Below are 20,439 nucleotides of genomic sequence, written 5' to 3'. Positions count from 1 at the left end.
GCAGTAGACAGTACAGGTGCAGTAAGATCAATAGTCTGGAGGCTTCGATAAGATGAGAGAATTGTGAAGTAAACTGGAAAGATGAAATGTGGGTCAGAGTGAGGTGGGCTGCAAGAAGATCTCAAAGGTGATACCGTAGCAAGGAACCACATAAGCGGATGCCTGAGGTAGAAAAGATCATAGGAGCTACAGAAGTCAAGAAGCTTGACTTGCCGGGATGGTGGATGATCATCCATGTGCTTGTTGAAATAGTCAAGAATGAAAGCAAGAGTAGTGGAGAAAAGATGGAGAACGGCTGCCCTTCAACTTTTCCTCTAAAACAGGAGAAGGTCGGAGCACCTGGGTGGCTCAGTTGGTTAAGCATCTGCCTTCAACTCAGGTCATGATCCCAGCATCATGGGATCGAACCCCACGTTGGGCTCCCTGCTCAGTGGGGAGTCTGCTTCTCCCTCCCCCTGCTCTTGCGCTCTTGCTCATTCTCTCTCCCTCTCAAATAAATAAATAAAATCTTAAAAAAAAATAGTTAAAAAACAAAGCAAGAGAAGGTGGAGAAAATAAGAGATGAATTATGTAAGCATAGAGGCCCTTACACTTTACAAAAAGAAAAAAACAAGTACTACTAGTATATTTGCGGAACATTTCAGTAAATTAGAACATGTAAACTAGTATTATTTATGCAGTCAATAAATTTGTTGAGTAAGGGAAGAAGAGATAGGGTGAGAACTGAAAGAGTAGAGCCACTAAGGGTATTTACTATAGAGGCAAATCTCGAAAGATCAAAGGACAGCACTGATTGTCCATAAAAACTGCTCAAATGGAAAGCCCTTACTTTTAACAGTGCTAGATACTAGAGCTATACATTCAAGGAATTCTTTTACTACATATAATCACATGATATGGGTGTGGGGTGTTTTCATATGTACATTTCTATATACATACACATACACACACACACACACACACACACATATTCGTAGGCATACCCTTAAGGAAAAAAAAAAAAAAACAGAAATACCAACAGCAGACATGGAATGTCAACAAACAAAAAGGGACTTAGGTCAGAGAAAGCTGAAACCGACAGGGATTCTTTAGGGCATTCTGACAAAAGGAAACAAGCAGACCTGCAGCAGACCCCAGAAAGGCTCAGGTATTTAAAGCATCAGGTATTTCTGAAAACCAGGGTCAAGGACAGGACTCAGAACAGGGTATCAGTAGCACTTGAACCCACAGGTCTCTTCATAAAGAAGAAAGGACCTTTACATTCTGGAGGGAACACAGAGATTCAGGATTCCATGAGATTTAAGACTCCACAAACAGCTGAGGAGAGGAGCCTGCACTGAAAACAGAGCCTGTCCAAGTCTTCTCAGTGAACAGTTTGACTTCCATTTTGACACTTGACTTCCTGAGTCCCAGGGCTCAGGTTTATATCCCCAGGAATTCCTTTCAGAAAAAACAGATCTGCCAAAAAAAAGAGCCACAGAATTCTGATACTTGGGAATGAAAAAGTGGCCATGTCTACACAGAAATCCACCAGTTGATGAAACCAGACCATGCACATTGAGCTCTCAGTCAAGTTTTTAAAGTGACTCACTTTTAAAAATGAACAGTGTCACGGATCACCAGACATCTGAAGAAATATTTGAGCATGAGACAAAGCCTGAACTAATTAGGTAGCAACATGGAACCTGAAGGCAAAGAGATCCTGCAAGGGGAGGAAGAAAACATCCATAAAAATATAATGTCCCCAACTGCCCACAGTGTTCTTTAATATCAAGAACAGAGCTTCAAATGAAAAAGCAGGCCATGCAAAAGATAGGGAATCAAAATATGTGTTGAATGAATGAATGAATGAATGAATAGGATTCTTCAACTCCATAAGCTAAAATAACAATGGAGCAATGCCTTCAAAATTTTTATGGAAAATATGTGCAACCTAGATTTCTATACTAAGACAAACCAAAATCTAAATGTGCTAGTGGAGTAAACTTCATCAAATATGCAGAGGCTCCAGAAAAATGAGATAGTAAAACAAGAAGAGAGAGAGATATTAGGTCAAGGAAACAGAAAAATCCAAACAGAAGAAAAGGAAATCACAGTGACAGCTGTCCAGGAGACCCAGATGGCAAGCAAGCCACAGAAGACAGAGAACACCAAGGAAAAAGAAAAGAACCCACAGACGCTTAGGGTTTACAGATCTGTCAAAGTTTGGGGATGAAATTATGTGATAAAAGACTAAACCAAAAAATAATAAAAAGTACTTATTAACTAGAGGAAAAACAAAAGTTGTGTAAGAGAAGAAATGGGACCATAGCATACTACCTGGCAGTTTGTGAAAAATATCTACATGGTTAAATAACACACACGAAGTCCTAATTTAAACAAACATTATAATTGTATTGGAAGGATGGGGACAGGGGACAGTGTTAGGACAGCTATGGCTAGGAGGTGTAAGAGCAAAATCCGCATTTTTCACAGAAATAACTACAACAATAGTAAATCCAATGCATACCATGTTCCAGGCACGGTTCTAAGTACTGCATCTCTACTAATTTAATCATCCTCATTAAAAACCTTGCTATTATTATCACCCCCATTTTATATGTGAGAAAACTGAGACAAACTTGAAGTGCTTGGCTGGCTCAGTCTACAGAGCACCCAACTCTTGATCTCCGGGTTTAAGTTCGAGCCCCATAATGGGTGTAAAGATTACATAAAGATAAAATCTTAAGAGACAGAAAGACAGACAGAAAGAAAGAAAAGTAACTTGCCAAAGGCACAATTAATTAATAATAAAGCCAAGAATCAAACCTCAGCAAATAGCTCCACAGTCCATGTTCGTACCTATCCTAACAGCAGTTCTCAGGAAGTCTTTACACTCTTAAAATTATTGAAAACACTAAAGGCTCCTAGTTCGTGTGCATTATAGCTATCAAGAATGTTTTAACAGGCTTTTCAGAACTGTGGCTATTCTTCCTTTCATGGAACATAAAACTCAACAAAGATTTCCTAAAAGTTAGTTGCAATGTCAAATATGAAATCCTATCAATGAACTTCTCATATTCTGTTATGTTAAAATCTGTGAGTCTCTTGCATTTGAGGGTATATTTTGCATGCACTGGTCATTAAGAAAATATTGGTTCACTTACTTCTGCAGATCTTCTAAATATTGATACCCTTTTATTATATAATATCAAAAAATCAAATTCATTAATATCTCCACTGATCTCATCAGAAAAGTCTAGCCAGTGGGAAGTTCTCAAGCTCACGGTGCTGCCTAGAAGTTTTCCAAAATTCTGATTTTCTCCTGAAAACTCAAGTTTTTTAATCAGTAAGAAATATTTCAGTTTCTCTTCGAAGTGGCAGGTTCACGGTTCCTTTTGAGAAAATACTGTTCACATTCCCAAGTCTGACTAACCATGATGTCCGTCATTCTTTCAAGTAAAAATGATGCTCCATGAAAAAAAGTGGCCAGAGTTCAGATCACAGCTCAAAACAATCATGCACACGATTTTTTTTCAAAACATCCATCATACTTCTGTATGTACTTTGGAAGTGCCTGATGCATACTTCCCATTTCAATCACACATAATACACAAGGGGGAAGAATTAATAAAATTTACAATTTTCACTGCATCAAGGATATTAAATGAACCTGGCATTATCATTTCCTGTGAAGGCTTAGCAGTGTGGAAAATGACAGCTTGGTGCGCTCAGTTTTACCCACCATTGCTTGCGCACTGTGAGTGCAAACATCAACATAGTAGAAAAAGGCAAACACCTCAGTGCTATTACAAAAACCCGTTTTAACCTCATTGGCCTCTTGAATGGGACTCAGGGATCCCCAGGGATGGGCAGATAATCTCTGAGAACCACCACACTACATAGCCTGGGCATAGTGTCTAAAACCGAAAAATAAAGTGGTTATATAAGTACGTTTTAAAATAAGAAGGCCAGGGGGCGCCTGGGTGGCTCAGTTGTTAAGCGTCTGCCTTGGGCTCAGGTCATGATCCCAGGGTTCTGGAATCGAGCCCCGCATCGGGATCCCTGCTCAGCGGGAAGCCTGCTTCTCCCTCTTCCACTCCCCCATGCTTGTGTTCTCTCTCTCGCTGTCTCTGTCAAATAAATAAATAAAATCTTAAAAAAATAAAATAAAATAGGAAGGCCAGGACCAAAAGAGACAATATAAATAGCTGTCCTTCAAGAAGAGGGAGCATTAACTGTCTTTCATTGTAACCCTTGTACACTATTTGACTTTTTAGGAACATGGATTATTCTGATAAAAATCTGCAAAAATAGCTACATCCTTCCTCATCAGCAGACAAGTAATTTTTTCCTTTTTGCCAGGTTATCCCAAATACATTTTGTCCTGGGGAACTCTTACTCCTACATGCCAACATGTAGGAGTCAAAAAAAATTAGACACTTAAAGAAAAAATATTAAAAGAAAAAAGGTTGAAAAACACTGCCTCACTTCATTGTAGAGAAAAACATTAACCGGCAAAACCCCCTGCAAAATAAAATAGCTCCTCTAGAAAACCATTTCTATCCAGGATTTCCCAATTCTTAACCTAGCCATGCTCAATAGCACCATCAATGCAAACTGAACACTCTCTGTAAGACAGAGAAAACCTTATCTCCCCAGATCCAAAACAGATGAGATGCACAAGAAGGTAGAAACACGGTACAAAAGCTTTGTAACAGAACAAAACATTCTCCCCAGAGAATTCATGACATAAGTTAGAAGAATATCATACCAGAAAAGGGGAATTCTGTGTCAAAGAAGATTTCTCTGCCGTCTTTAAACTCCGCTGCTGAGCAATGAAACGAATAAGATGGTTTGTTTCAGGGGAGCCCCGAGCGCCGATTGTAGAGCGTCGTCTGGATTTTTTAAGGTAGGATGAGGCCTTTCCTGTAACGAAAACTCTTTTAAATTGGAACAAAGCAAGGCAATCATTGGTAATCATGTACTGAATTCCCTGTAATATACCAGCCTAAGAGAGAACACATAAACACCTATTACAGAAATCTAAATAGAGTATTATAGACGAAATTATTCACACATGGTCAGTCGGATAGGGATCTTTGTCTATTGATTTATTCCATGATTCTGAAAGTGTCTGGCATATAGAAAGCATTGATCAGAGTGAGTTATGGAATGAACACGTGAACACATTTTAATAGTTCCCATTTTTGTTTCATATTTCTTGCACACAGGGATGGGTAATAGCTTGCTTTGGACTAAGAACTTCTCTTCTTTCTGAATTAGTCCTCTTATCCCCAAGAACTGAAAGGAAAGCTCTCCACTTAGGCACATGTACTCCCAGGTTCTCAATTGTTCAAGATCATTTTTTTCTCTGAGATACCAATCCACCTTCTGCACACTATGTTGCATATGCTGAAGAGCACAAAATAAATCTAGTTTTTTCTTTAAAGGTTTATGAATAATGTTCTTGAGAAGGGAACACAGAATGGCACACCACTGTGGTCTTGTCTACATCATGCATTATCCAGTCTAGTGCCCTCTGACTTTCCAGCCTTCCCTCACTCTCCATTTCTAAATGCTGTTCTCCAATCTAATCCCAGTTCCATGTTTATTTCCTATCTTAGCTAAATCTGACTTCACAGGTGAATTTCATTTCTACTCCTTGAAGATTAACCCCAGTCAATTTTGTTTGTGATTTTGAAAGAGGCATACCCCAATCTTTCTTAATTGCTCTTCAACTTTCTCTTATTTTTACCATATGTGAGCATAAAATTTATTACTACTTAGAGTAAACATATCCTATATCTCATGAGTCAGGTCAAAAAGTGATTCACATACGTCTTCTTTTCCAGTTTGGGCACAGAGCACACTGTTGAATGTTATCATGCTGGGTGCCCTAGGAACCTGATATTCTGCTATGCTAGATGCATGGTACATATTCACAGAAATGTCCCTAATCGAACGTTTGCAGAGTCAAAGTAATGAGATCAAGCAGATGAACAAAACTGAGTTAAAGTTATTTTTAAACTTTAAAAGCACTGCAATAGAAGGACAACTTCTTTTACCTGAAGAGTTCTTTACAAAGCTTTCAGGTGTAATTCCCAATTGCTCTACTGTTACTGTGTTAAAATCCAAAGGTGACTTGAAAGTATCTGGTGTGCAACCATTAGGAGTCCCTTCAGGTGCATGCTTCTGAGGAGTTACAAGCCTCCCGTTTCCCGAAATGAAAGAGGTATTTTCTGAAATAGACAACATATTGTGAGGGCTAAACATCATTATGAAAACAAATACCTAAACCTTACATTTCACAAGGAGGCAACAGATCACTACATACCAGTATCACGAATACCAGGCTCCTTGGTTTCAAGAGGCTCGCTGTCTTTTGAGTTGGTATCCATCTAAAAAAAAAAAAAAAAAAAAAAAAAAAAGGAAAGAAGAAAAAAAACCCCTCATTTCCAAGTTAACGATTAGATCAAGATTCTCATTCAAGACTGAATTCTAATACAACCTATACAGGCATGAAAATAGATGTCGAGAGTATTTGAGAGCTTTTTAAAAAAGAGAGAAATGGAGGAAACTGCTGTTGAGGATGAAACAAAGCAGACCTCACACTAGAAGCCATGGCTTTTCAACCTGGGCGAACATCTGAATCATCTGGGTACCCTGTTATAGACACAGCTTTGCGGATTCCCAAAAATTCTAATTAAGTAGGTCCGGCTGGGCTCCAAGAAATCTGCATTTTAGAAAGCACGCGGGCGGCCCGACGCAGGTAGCAGGAGGACCACTATCTCCGTGGAGCAGGATAAGTACGAACACGCTTTTGAGAAGCACGCCCCAGAAGCAGCTCTGCTGGACCAGGGTCCTTGCCCTACCTCTCACTCCCGCGGCTTGGCTCTCCTCCCACTGGGTTTATTTGGAACGCTCCACCGCGGGTGAGTGTCGTGCAGGTGCGGACGGTTCGCTCGAGAAGGCAACTGTCGGCCGCTAAGTCGCCCGCCGGGAGCTGCCTCGTCCGGCCCGAGGAACTCCAACCCCGCCGCCCGCGATCCCTACCTTCTCCTCCGCCCGGCCGCTGCCTGCCGCCCGCCGCCAGATTCAAATCGCCGGCCCCGCCTCCTCGGTACCGGCGTTACTCCACGAATCTCTACGCCGCCGCTGTCCACACGTGTCCACGCGCACCCCGAATTCTCCCGGGCCTCTACCTCGTCGTCCCAGGACCAGGAGTGGCTTGGTGAGCTCGAGAGAAGCCACCACTAGCTGCGGGTGACGCGCCGACCAGAGAGACCTGCTGAGGCTAACCTGTATCCGGGGGGACTACTTTCCGTGAGAGTCTCGCGGAGGAACCCTTCGGTTATCACCTTAGCTCCGCCCCCGTCTTTCAATTGGATGCTGCAAACTTCGAAAAGAATCCTTGGACCAATCCTGGCAAGAACGACGGGAGGGCTCTTGCCCAATCATCCAGTCCAGACAGCAGCCGTTTCGTCCGTGGTTTGAGCGAGTGGGAGGGGGAGCTGACTTGTATAGGTCCCTGCTAGAGCTCCACCTCTTTCCTTCCAACCCCTCCTCCCTATGTAGATGAGCTCTACCTGGTGTTGGGTTTGCGCCTGCTCAGTAACGCCTAGAGCCGCCGTTCGGCTCCAGGTTGTGCTGATTGGCTGATAACCCTTCCCGTCTGCAAGACTGCAACCTCTCTTCCCTCCCTCCACCCGGGCTGGGTTAGTATGAGCCCACCCAATGCAGGGCGAGGATTGGCTGAGTTCTGTCCGGCGCTGCCAGTTGATTGGTGGAGCTTAGAGTCAGTCTGGGAGAGGTGGGGGAAGGGTCCCAGGCTGACTGAGGAGCCCAGGGGCGGGGTGGGAAGGAGGACCCGCCAACCCTGGGGTGTGGAACCGAGAGTGCGTGCGTGTGTGTCTCCGTAAGAGAAGGAAGGTGGCGAAGGGAGGAGAGTCCGAGTGGGTGGAGGGAGGGGAAGGGCGGGAGAGGAAGAAGGTGGGAGGAGAGCCAGGCGGGAGGGTGGCGACTCACTCAGGACCCAGTGGGGGCAGCGCGATGAGGCGGGTGACCCTGTTCCTTAACGGCAGCCCCAAGAATGGAAAGGTAAGGGGGTCGGGAGGAGGCGGGCCGCCTGCTGGGGGAGAGGGCAGCGGAGCGCGGAACGGGCTGGCAGGGCGGAGGGCTAAAGTTGGGGAGAGGGGCAGGGAGGTGGGCGTGCGCCGGGGTGGGGGGCGTCCAGGAGGTGAACGTCGGGTCCCCGCGGCCTCCTCCCAACCCGCGGGATTCCTGACCCGAGCCCGCCCTTCGACTCCCCAGCCGCCCTGGGGGCCAGCACAGGTCAGCTTGTGCTTTATCGTTCCCACGTCCAGGTGTGGGTCCTGGAAAGCGGAGGACTCGGAGGGCGACGGGAGGGCCGCTGTCACCTGAGCCTTTGGTGCTGATGTCCCTCTTCCCACCTCCACCCCGAAGACCCCGCTGCCCCCCAGCCCTAGCTGTAGAAGGGCGCTTGTTGCCACCTTCGTGCTGAGTAATGGTCTGCTCCAGAAAGTGGTGGTTAACAACTAAGGCAGACACGGAAGGTTGATCAGGTAGAAAGAATGAAACTGTTTATCGGTGGATAAATAAAATATTCTTCTATCGTAGGGTGAATAGAAAATTGAAAATTAGGGACATTTTCTTGATGGTTCCTACCTCTGTCTTTTAGGCGCCCCAAGCCCCGCTGCCGCCAAACTTACGTACTCACTTTATTTCGCCCTGTTTTAGTTCCTTAGAAAGACTGTCACAATAGACTAAAATGGATTGATTTGACATTACTAGTTGCTGTGTTCGGCCTTTGTTGAGGGTGTGGTACCAAATATTTTTTCCAAGGCTGGAGCAAGCCAAAATGAATCCTATTCCTTCTCAAGCCGCTTGCCCCACCCATGAAAGTTGTTCGGCTTCTTTGGAAAATTTGACTGCTCAAGGCAGACATTTATGATGTGGCTAAATGACATCTAGAAGTAACGATGCCTTAGAGTTTAAGGTAAAGGTAAATTGACCTCACTATATTATTTGCCAGAATACAGTACTTCGTTTCCTGCATATTTTGGAAACAGTATGTTTTTAAATAGTGTAATTGTGCCCCGGTATAAAAAATGGCTTTCCAACTACTCTGAAATTTTAAATAAATCTGCTCTAAAAATTTGAACCACGGTCTAGTTTGACTATAATTTTGTGTTATTCTGATTTTAGAGATTCAATACATAAAAACAACTGGCATATATTCAAGTTCTTGAGTTTTCATAAATGTTACTTCAAAATATACTTAACAAGGTTTATATTATTTCTGACCATTAACTTTTTCTAAACCTGTGTTGTCTGTTAGCTACTAAGAATCTAAAACTTATTGTTACTGGAAGAAAAAAATAGTATATCCAAACAATTGTAATATTTTCTCAAAAGCAGACCTTTGATTGACCTTTTTATCCAGCATCTCATTGTTCCTCTCTGAAAGACAAGATGTTTAGACTCAGTCATAAATATTTAACTGTGCTCTAAATCTCCTCTGAAACCACTGAATTTTGTTCTTTCAAAGATCGGCTATGTTAGTCTTACCATATGTATTTTTTAAGCTGTCTAGTTTTGACTAGATTAGGTTTTTGGGTTTAAAATTTTTGTTTCAAAAATATTTTCTCTGGAGTCTCAAAAGATTGGATAAAACCCATCTCAAGTAAATGAAGATAAATATATTTATGTTGTGAAGATCATAAAGATCCAAACTGGAGAATACTAGTATGATTCAATATTAAAAAATCATACTCTAATCCTTACTACTCAATTGGAAAACATATTCTATGCCAAAGTTCTGTTTCCTGTCCTCTCCAGCTGATTTAAAAAAAAAAAACTACAATTACTCTTATTTGACAAAAGATCACAGAATAATACATAACAGCTTGCATGTTTATATAAATAATGTGACTAGAGCTAGCCAGGATTGGCATGATCGTGACATGATGTTCATGAAAAACATGCTGAAACAGAGCACTACTATTAGAGTTTAATTTTCCATCCAGCAGTTAGGATATCTGTCACTTTCAATCTCTCCTTATTAACCTAGGTTCTGTTTTTGCTTCCTGGTCATAAGATAAGTGTCTGTTTTTTCAAATAAGTTTCCCTCATATAAAGCTTCTTCAGTGGTTTCCAGACCGGGCCATAAAGCCTGGGCTTGGAGAGGCACAGAGTTACTGCAGGGAACTACATATGCTTACCATGACTTTTCTGTATACTGAATAAACATAAGTGTCACTAGTGCATGCTTTGATGTTGTAGTTGTAGAGAGGGCTGGGCATGCTCTAAAACAGTGCTTTCCAGAGTGAGACAGTACACCACAGAGGGTGTGCAAGAGGACGCAGGGGAGTTTAAGAAGAAATATTATACTTTATATTTTTACTTAGAAATATAAAATCATATTAAAACTTGATTTTTTATTTTTTATTTATTTTTTTTTATTTTTTTAAGATTTTATTTATTTATTTGAGAGAGAGAATGAGAGAGAGCATGAGAGGGGGGAGGGTCAGAGGGAGAAGCAGACTCCCTGCCGAGCAGGGAGCCCGATGCGGGACTCGATCCTGTGACTCCAGGATCATGACCCAAGCCGAAGGCAGTTGCTTAACCAACTGAGCCACCCAGGCGCCCCAAAACTTGATTTTTTAATCCATAAAGACAGAAGTGCTTTCAATTACTGAATGTGTCAGGTGGTCTCAAGTCTACTGAGAGAAGGGAGTGCGTTCACATGTGAAAACTTCTTCACTGGTTGGTTCACTTTGGTATATTGTGATGTACTGAGGCACACAAGTACGGGTTAAGATTTGCATTATCCAGTTTTAACTAAATTAACCTTCACCAAAATGCCAAGTGGCTTTAAAAGATTCCTTCAAAGAAGCTGCAGATCGAAGAATATTAGTTACGTGAACACAAGTAAGCGATGAGAAAATGGCAGAGCTACCACCTCTCCAAATATAAACTATGAGACTTGGGGGAAGAGGGGGCAGGGAAAGGATTTCTGGACCTGAGAAGTCAAAAAGTGCCGAATTTTATTTTATTTTTTTAAAGATTTACCTATTTATGAGAGAGAGAGCATGCACATGTGCGCAAGTGGGGGGGGAGGGGCAGAGGGAGAGAATCTTTCAAGCAGACTTCCCACTGAGCGCAGAGCCTGAATTGGGGCTCAGTCCCATGATCCTGAGATCATGACCTGATACAAAACCGAGAGTTGGACGCTCAACTGACTAAGCCACCCAGGCACCCCAAAAAGTGCCGAATTTTAAAGAAGATTATTTGAAGTCCTATTTAATAACTGCTATTAACAATAAGCCACTCCCTAAGAGTATATTGTTCTTTGAAACATTAGCCAATGATGAGATGAGGTCATCCTAATTAGCAAGATGTTTAAAAATATTTTCCAACATATGAAGACAATTTGAGATGTTTTTCTTTTCCTTTCTTGTTCCTTTTCAGTGTTTAAAATCAATTTTATATTTGGCAGGATTTCCCTAATTTTAATGGTAAATATTTAGGGGATTTTTACTGGCCAGCTCCATATTCTAAGTCGATAAAGGTTTTTGGGAAATCATATTCTTTTCTGACTGTGGCATAAACTTTATAAATAAGTAAATAAATATACAAATGTTTGAGCACATGCCCAAAAATGTTTTACTGATGGGGTACATAGTCAAAACATTTGAAGGCCATAATTCTAAAAAATTGGGATCTTCAAATTTTATCTTTTTTAGTTGCTCCAAAAGAATCAGTTGTATTCTTTCATCCTTTCTCCATATGCCTCGGAATTCCCATTTTTCTCTTTTTGATATTCTCTGTAAATAGCATTAAGGAATTTGAAATGAGGACTCAGACATCTGAATGTAGTGAGTGATTTCTGAGTAACCTGATGTCAGTTCAAAATTTCTGTACCTCTTGAACAGAAGTTGCTTTAACTAAAGAATATTCAGGAATAGGCTGTGCAAGTCATAGACCTTTTGTATACATTATTTATTCAGCCAAAACTAACTGATTACCTTCTTTGTACAAGGAACCATGCCAGCTCACTGCAGATATAATGGGACGTGAAATAGATCTTCTGTCCTGATGTTTACACTCTTAGTCCAGGACTTAATTGTTTTCTTCTGGCTTTGATATTAGGTCAGAAATATGTTGTTGGTGTTAAGTATCCAGATTTGAATCCGTTATATTAAGTTGAAGGAAGGTGAAATCTATGTGACCTTTGCTTATTGAAATCTAAACATTAATAAGAACTTTGCTCTTCAACTTTAAACATTTAAGAAATATATTTGATACATATAAAGAGTATTAATATGCATAAAAATTAAGACAAAAATAATATACCAAATATCAGTAAACCTGCCACAGAAGGCAAGAAAAAGTGTATTACCAAAACTTAATGTGCTTGTTCACTTTCCTATTCCCTTGCTTATCCATAAAGTCAGCCAATTTCATGAATGCTGTATTTCTCTTTGCCATGTCTCTTTAATAGTTGAGCCACATATATATATGTATAACTAAATTATATATTGTTTTGTCATCTTTGGGACATAACCTAAATGGATGTCATATGTAATCTTTTTGGACTTACATTTTTCATTCAATATAATATTTCTAAGATTACATTCATAATGTCCCACATAATTTAGTTATTTTTGCTGCTTTATAATAGTCCATTTTATATAAGTACTAGCCCATTTTATCTGTCCTCCTGTCAGTGGACATTTGGGTTGTTTATTTCTTTATATTTTGCTATTAAATTGAAAGTGTTGCCATGAATATTCCTGTGTATGTATCCTGGTACACACATGCAAGCATTTTTCTAGGGCAGTGGATTGCAAACTTTAGCATGCATTGGGATCAGTTGGAGGAATCGAGAAAACACATTGCTGGGCCCCACCCTCAGAGCTTCAGATTCAGTAGATCTGGGATGGGGTTAGGAATTTGAATTTCTAACATATTTCCAAGGTGATCCTAATGCTGCCAATCTAGGGACCACACTTTTTTTTTTAAGATTTTATTTATTTATTTGAGAGAGAGAGAGAGAACATGAGCAGGGGGAGGGGCAGAGGAAGAAGCTGGCTCCACTTTCCTATGCCCCTGCTCCAGTGAGATGCGGGGCTCCTTCCCAGACCCAAGACTCAAGGACCGTGACCCAAGCCGATGGCAGCTGCTTAGCCCACTAAGCCACCCAGGCACCCCTAGGGCCCACACTTTTGAGAACCAATGCTCTGGTGAATATAAGTTATCCTAACGGTTGACCCTTGAACAACATGGATTTGAACTGCATGGGCCACTTATGTGTAGATTTTTTTTCGGTAAATACCTGTAGTATTATATATTTTCTCTAGCGCACTTTATTGTAAAAATAGAGTAACATAACTTACAAAATATGTATTGTTTATATTATTGGTAAGGCTTCTGGTCAATAGTAGGCTATTAGTGAAGTGTTTGGAGAGTCAAAAGTTATATGTGGATTTTTAAATACACAGGGGAGGGGGAGTTGGTGCCCCAAAACCCTGCATTGTTCAAGAGTCAACTGTATTGGATGTGAGGTATATGAATGTTTAATTTTTTCAAATGCCAAATTGTTTTTCAGAGTTATTGCAGTAATTTATATCCCACCAGCAGTGCATAAACCTTCCCACTGATCCAAATCCTCTTCAACACTTGATTTTGTCAGACTTTTTAATATTTAATATTTTAATATTTGCCTTCTTGACCTAGAGTTATGTTATCTTTTTTAGGAACAAAATAATTTAAAAATATGTGGAATTTAAGAAACAAGACAAAAGAGTATAGGGGGAAAAAAAGGAGAGGCACAAACCAAGAAAAAAACCTCAACTATAGAGAACAAACTGATGGTTACCAGAGGGGAGGTGGGGGGGATGGGTGATCAGGATTAAGGAGTGCACTTGGGATGAACACCAGGTGTTGTATGCAAGTGTTGAATCACCATATTGTACACCTGAAGCTAATATTAAACTGTTAACTGAAATTTAAATTTAAAAAAACCCTAATTTTAAATGTATTAAACTAAAAGTGTAGGTAGAGTAAATTTAGTAATTGTGATTGATAGTTTGGTTGGGTAAATCAGCCTGCATAAATTGAGTAAGTATTTATTGATAGTGTCTTAGTTAATAGATAATATGGGCATGTAAGAAAAAACACTTTAAGTACATGTGCGGGTTTTAATTTTTAAATTTGAGTAACACAGGTTACAATTTGAAAATGGTGTTTAAAGGCAAATTAAAACTCACTAAACTGATACGCCCTCGTAGGCACAGTATAACATTTACTTTCCCAGTTGGTAGATGGCTTTCACTTGTCTTAGGGTCTGAAATTTAGAAAGGGTTAAGTTAAATAGTAACGTAATATGGTTCTCATTAACTTAACTAGATGCACTTCTCAATTTACGCCATAGAATGCTTCCATTCTAAGTATAGTGCCTTGTTTATTAAAGCAGATAATCCCAGTAACATGGGAACTCCAGGTCCACCCTGGGAAGCATATAGCCATTCTTAGCATGATCATTTTACAAATGCTTGGCCTCTCTGAGGACTAAAATAAGCTTATTATATAACAATTACAGCTCAAATCTATGATATTACAAGATTTCCATTGCTGCTTTCTCCCCAACAAAGTTGTTACATAAAGAAAGGTACATGAGCCAGTCTATTAGAGACTTTCTTACCAACTTAAAATGTTTTCCAAGCCTATCACATTTTTATGTTGGTATATATCTATTTTTAAATCAGATATTCTGATTGGTTTATATGAAAGACAGATTTTGAATATTATGTTTGCAATATAATTCTTATTTGTTAGTATGCTCAAGAGAGTAAAGCTAAAGTGATCTAGTTAAAAAACAAATGCCAAAAATGCCCTCCAAATGAAAAACAAGTGTGGTAGCCCAACTTAAGGGCAATTTTTCAAATCTACAGAACTGTAAGATTTCTTGCAGTAATTTCACTACTATTTTCTCTAATTGATGGCCTTTTGATTATCTTATTTAAAGGAAAGTGTCCATTGCATAACATAGATACATTAAATTTCCATCCGTTTTATGATATGGCTGGTTGAGGGAGAGAAGTGAAAAGAAACGCTGGGGGAGAAAGTTGGTGTTCTGGCAAGGAGGGGATAATGTCAGGCTAACCAAAGCCATGTAAAAATATATAAGAAGCAAAGGTCAATTAGAAAATTCTTACATAATAGCAACTATGACAAGAATGCTGATGTTGGAAAGGATTTTCTTACTCTCCCCGGACAGTTTCCGGGCTGTAAAAGTCGATTTGCATTTGCTTTGGTCAGTGTCTTGTGTTTCTATGCTTTTGATTCTTTTGTTTTCTCTCCACACCCTCTCTCTTAGCACAAGTGGGTTTGCTGCACCTAATGCCTTATATTTTTTCTCTTCCTTTTCTCCCAGGAACATGTATCTGCAGTAACAGAATTCCAGGCTCTATTACGGAGGTGAAAAAATGATAGGAAATAAAGGAGACACATTTTATTCAAGTTTCAGTTATTTATGGCATGTCTGCTCTGTCAAGACACTGTGCCAAGTGCTTTCCATTATTTTTTTTTTTCACCATGGCAAGATATACATAACACAAAAGTTAGCATTTTAGCCATTTTTAAGCATACAATTTATTGGCATTAGGTACATTCACAGTGTAACATTACCACTACTTCCAAAATTTATCATACCAAATAGAAACTACCCATAAGCAATGACTTTCCTATTCACCCTCCACCCCGGTAATCTTTATTCTACTTTCTGCCTAAGTATGTCATATAAGTGGGATCACATAATATTTGCCCTTTTATGTGTCTGGCTTATTTTACTTAGCATATGGCTTCAAGATTTATCTATGTTGTAGCATGTATCAGAATTTCATTCCTTTTAATAGCTGAATAATATTCCATTGTGTGTATATACCACATTTTGTTTATCCATTCATCCGTTTAAGGACACTTGGACTGTATGACTTTTAATCCACCTACTTCCCTTTAAATTGTGCTTGCCTACAACCCTTCCCTAGGATTTCCCAGCTTGCAATACTTATCTGTCCTTTCATCCTTATGATCCAAGAGAAAACAGTTGGGGATCTGAGTACTCTGCCATGAAGATTGCACATTCCCATATTAACAAGCAATTCCCTCCATACCCTGCTATTCGTTACATTTATTTAACTAAAAACTCAGGGTCTACTAAACTCCAGTCACTGGTAACCAAAGGATCAGCCTTGTTTCTTATTTCATATGGCACTTTGATCCAGCATCCCGTGGGAAGTTGATTGGCTGTTTGTTCTTCATGTTCAGCCCCTCATCTATGTTTTATTCGTAATTTTCAGAAATCCTAACCGATAACAGTACAACTATACAACTCAGCCACTGGGAACCCATAGTTAAAATTATACTGGAGCAAAAAAAAAAAACTTAACTACATGTAGAGATTCTCAGCCCCCTACCTGAGCATTTGCATTGCTTATGCATATATCAGACTGTGCCTGATATAAAGCAGGAGAGAGCAATTCACTGTATCCCAGCTGTTGGCTGTATTTAGAATGTTAGCTAAAATCTGGCTTTTATAATTATAAGTGGTTGCTGAAGAATTAAATAAATGAAGTGGGAAGTTGTTACCTTTCACGTGGTGGTTGATGTAATAAATGTTATCATAAACAGTAAATCATTCCTATTTTTAAAATAAACCATTCCTATAACAAAGGAATAACGTAAAAGCAACATTATAAAGACTTAATAGGTCTCAGGCACTTTGCTAAGCTCATGCCATGCATTAACTCATTTCATCCTCATGACCTGATATAGGTGTGACTTTTATGCATTTCTTGTTAAAACAACAGAAGCACAAAGAGGTTAATTTGGCTCATGTCGACAGCTAGAAAATGTCATAATCTACATTCAGGTGTGGGTCTGTCTTCAGAACTAGAGCGTTATTTAACATACATAAGATTGTAAATTATTTTCACGCAGAGATGATTTCTTACACTCTAGTTTTTGGATTTCAGCAATATTAGATGTAAGAACCTCTCAGAATCTCCTTTTATTTGATAGTCTGATTTTTAGTCCTGTTTATAGTATGGTGGTTTATAATTTGTAAGTAATGAAATTCATTATATAAGTTATCCAAATTAATCTGGTGTGTTCACAGGTGGTCGCTGTATATGGAACTTTATCTGATTTGCTTTCTGTGGCCAGCAGTAAACTCGGCATAAAAGCCACCAGTGTGTATAATGGGAAAGGTGGACTGATCGATGATATTGCTTTGATCAGGTAACCTTCACCTTCTTATAAGCTGTCTACAGTGTTCCCTCAGCATCTTGGTGCTGTGCTGTTTCCCTTAAGCAGTAGTTTAATTACTGGTAAGAATACAGAATTTTGGCAAATGATTGCCTAAAATTTGCTCTTTAGAATTTAAGTAATTTGGACTTCTACTATAAGGTAGAAAATCCTCAGTACATTCCAATATTCTGATAGTCTTTCTGCATATTTCATACATGGCTATAAGGAATTTTTTTGTTATTAGAGATGGATCTAATAAGACATGCAATTTGGGAGGGGTGTCAGAATTTATTTTCGTATTAACAAAATTGATGTATATACATTAACTCATGACTTGATTGCCTCTGAACATGTGTTTTTGTAAGATAAATTTAAAATGTTGATTCTTCTCTATTTGTTATAAAAACAGCCCTCACAGAGAAGCAGGCCAATTCGCTAAATGACTAATTTACACAAAGCCAGTTCACCAAAAATCAGTTTGTCGAATGACCAATTTGCCGAGTGTTTTCCAGGTGTTAATTTCACCACATCTTTTTATTTTTTTTTTTAAGATTTTTTATTTATTCATTTGAGAGAGAGACAGAGCACACAAGCTGGGGGAGAGGCAGAGAGAGAGGGAGAAGCAGGCTCCCCGCTGAGTCAGCCTGGAGCCTAATGTGGGGCTTGATCCCAGGACCTGGAGATCATGACCTGAGCCAAAGACAGATGCCTAACCATCTGAGCCACCCAGGTGCCCTTCACCACATCTTTTCTACCTCTTTTCCCACCGCTTATAATTTGGGTTTGGCTAATATCATGGCATGTTTCAAAATTCAGATGCCTAGAATGTCTGACTCTGAGGACATGCATTTTTTTAATGTTAGAAATTTGATTGATCTCTTTTAATTTAAATGCTACTGCTTATTGTTCAATTCATTTCCTAAGAATGCTTTGAATTTTATGAACCTTACAAAGACCTATTTTGGTAAAAACTTGCTGAATAAGGTAGAGCTTTAAGTAGGGTTAACTCACCAGTGATCCTCCACAATAGTGACTTTCTGTTTGTTGGGTTTTGATTTTGTTTTTTAAATATCCCAGGCAGATTTATCTCTTTAAAACAAGTGTTAGTTCACCTCATTCCATTCTCATAGGCTCATAGAATTTAGGAGCAAGAGGCTTAAGAAAGAAGATGGGAGGGGAACGCTAAGAACTGACTTTGCCCGTTGCCTTGTATTGGCTCTGCCTAAGTCACCTCATTTAATTGGCGAGGCATGAGGTCTTTTAAACTGATGGTATGAAGATAATGATGCGCTAAATTACAATAGCTAATACAGAACTACAGTAGCTAATACAAAACTACAAAACTAATACAAAGTTTAGTTTTTGTTTAAACTCAGGTCAGAATGACCTTTCAATGTAATACACTGCTTTTGAAGGTAATCGCTTCTAATCTCTTCATTTTATAAATGAGGAAACTAAACATTTGAGAAGTTCAATATCTTACCTGAGTCACACAGTTTAGTAGTTGATTTTTGTTAATGAGAAGAAAACAAATGTTCATAGTGTCTTAAAAATTAATTGGCATAGTGAGCAAGTAGAAAAGATTGTAGACTTAAAAGATGTAGCTTTAAAATCCAAATCAATTAGAATTTCTTAGTTTTTCAGCATCTGTCTCCCAGCTTCTTTCCGTTTCGATAGATAATTGAGTCTCATTGTTGGATGATTTGCATCAAGCTAAATTTCTCCTTAACCCAGATGCTGCCTCTAAGAAATATTCAATGCATTCCTGTGATGCCTTACAGGAAATAAAAATTTCTACAACATAGAAGGTCAGAAATGAAGCCTTCTGAACTAGAAAATATCTACCTGATTAAGAATTTGTGGCTCACAGTGTAAACTCTGACCACTTATTTGCACTAATGGTGAGATATGTTGAGGCAGGGGAGGAGAATATACACTGATAATCTAGAATTTTGGATTATGTGCAATCATTTTACCTTTGGGGGGTGTGGTGGGTGTTAGTAAGTTTGTATAGCAGAGTTCTACTTGAAAATTATATTCTTCCTACATGTAACATAAAAATGTATTTTCATTTCCAAAGCACAGAGCAGCTGATGATTTAGAAGAAAACCCCAATAATTTATTGAGGGTTACAGAATTAAAGTAAAAAAAGAATTGCCATGGCTTTAATCATATCCCTTGAGCCTGAGAGTGTGTTCTTCAGTTGATAAGAAAGCTGAATTCACATAATTAGCATAGTGGGTTTTGTTTTGTTTTTGCCATTTTAAAAGTTCTTTCATGTGCAGGACCTTATTTGAATTTAAATCCAAAGACCGCCAAGTCAAGAAGTTAAGCAAAGCACTGGAAACTTAGTCAACTTCCTTGCAATATAGATTGATAGCAAAACCTGCCTTCTACATAATTCTAAGGTATAGGTCCTCTAGTCAACTGATAATTAATGTGATTTCTGGATTTTGATGGTGGCTTTTAAATTTTGATTTCCCCAGGGATGATGATGTTTTGTTTGTGTGTGAAGGAGAACCATTTATTGGTAAGTGACTTCCTTACAAGCCAATTTTGTCTGCCAAAATGAAAAAGATGGCAAATATTTTACATGCACTTACTAAGCTTAATATTGAAAAGGATCTCATGGCAGCATTCTGATCTTCATACCTTTGATTCTAAATCGGATGTGTGTGTGTCGAAGTAAAGTTTTAATTTGAATTATATTATCATATTTTAGTATGGATACCTCATCTTTTTACATGCCTTTAAAATGCTCTGGAAGTACACAGATTCATCAAAGATGACATGTTAAGGTCATTTCGATTGTGGAAACTACAACTTTTGTTCTGATATGTTCTCCTTGATAGTAATTGTCGCAATTCCTGTGTGTTAGGTTACAGATTTTAGAGTGTACTGCTTGCACAAGTTAGCATTTGACAATCATTCACAGTGGTCAGATCAAATCAGTCAAAATGACTTGGTATCAACTACACACAAGGACACATACGCTACCTTTTGATTTGGAAGAAAGCTTATACAGTTGTGCATCTCAAGAGAAAGAGCCTAAGGCTTAGATAACATCACTGTTCTTTAATGAGTATTTGATATATTTAGCTCCATACAATCTGACCCTGAATATTC

General features: G+C 39.1%; 2 protein-coding genes across 2 annotated transcripts in view; one reads left to right on the top strand and one right to left on the bottom strand.

The window, feature by feature from the left end:
• CDCA2 (cell division cycle associated 2) overlaps nt 1–6,950 on the bottom strand; it is a 46,324-nt gene extending 39,374 nt beyond the window's left edge. The window contains exons 1-4 of the mRNA XM_032389167.1: nt 6,855–6,950; nt 6,317–6,380; nt 6,048–6,221; nt 4,754–4,908 (exon numbers count right to left, since the gene is read on the bottom strand). Coding sequence (XP_032245058.1) covers nt 4,754–4,908; nt 6,048–6,221; nt 6,317–6,380 — 393 coding nt within the window. The 5' untranslated portion in view covers nt 6,855–6,950. The remainder of the gene's footprint in view (nt 1–4,753; nt 4,909–6,047; nt 6,222–6,316; nt 6,381–6,854) is intronic.
• An 828-nt stretch (nt 6,951–7,778) lies between these two features.
• KCTD9 (potassium channel tetramerization domain containing 9) overlaps nt 7,779–20,439 on the top strand; it is a 37,936-nt gene continuing 25,275 nt past the window's right edge. The window contains exons 1-3 of the mRNA XM_032389152.1: nt 7,779–8,079; nt 17,183–17,304; nt 19,800–19,843. Coding sequence (XP_032245043.1) covers nt 8,032–8,079; nt 17,183–17,304; nt 19,800–19,843 — 214 coding nt within the window. The 5' untranslated portion in view covers nt 7,779–8,031. The remainder of the gene's footprint in view (nt 8,080–17,182; nt 17,305–19,799; nt 19,844–20,439) is intronic.

The sequence above is a fragment of the Phoca vitulina genome, unplaced genomic scaffold, assembly GCF_004348235.1.
Source record: "Phoca vitulina isolate PV1807 unplaced genomic scaffold, GSC_HSeal_1.0 scaffold53, whole genome shotgun sequence".
NCBI lineage: Eukaryota > Metazoa > Chordata > Mammalia > Carnivora > Phocidae > Phoca > Phoca vitulina.
The sequence above is the reverse complement of the archived record's forward strand: the minus strand, read 5'-3'. Positions and strand labels throughout refer to the sequence as shown.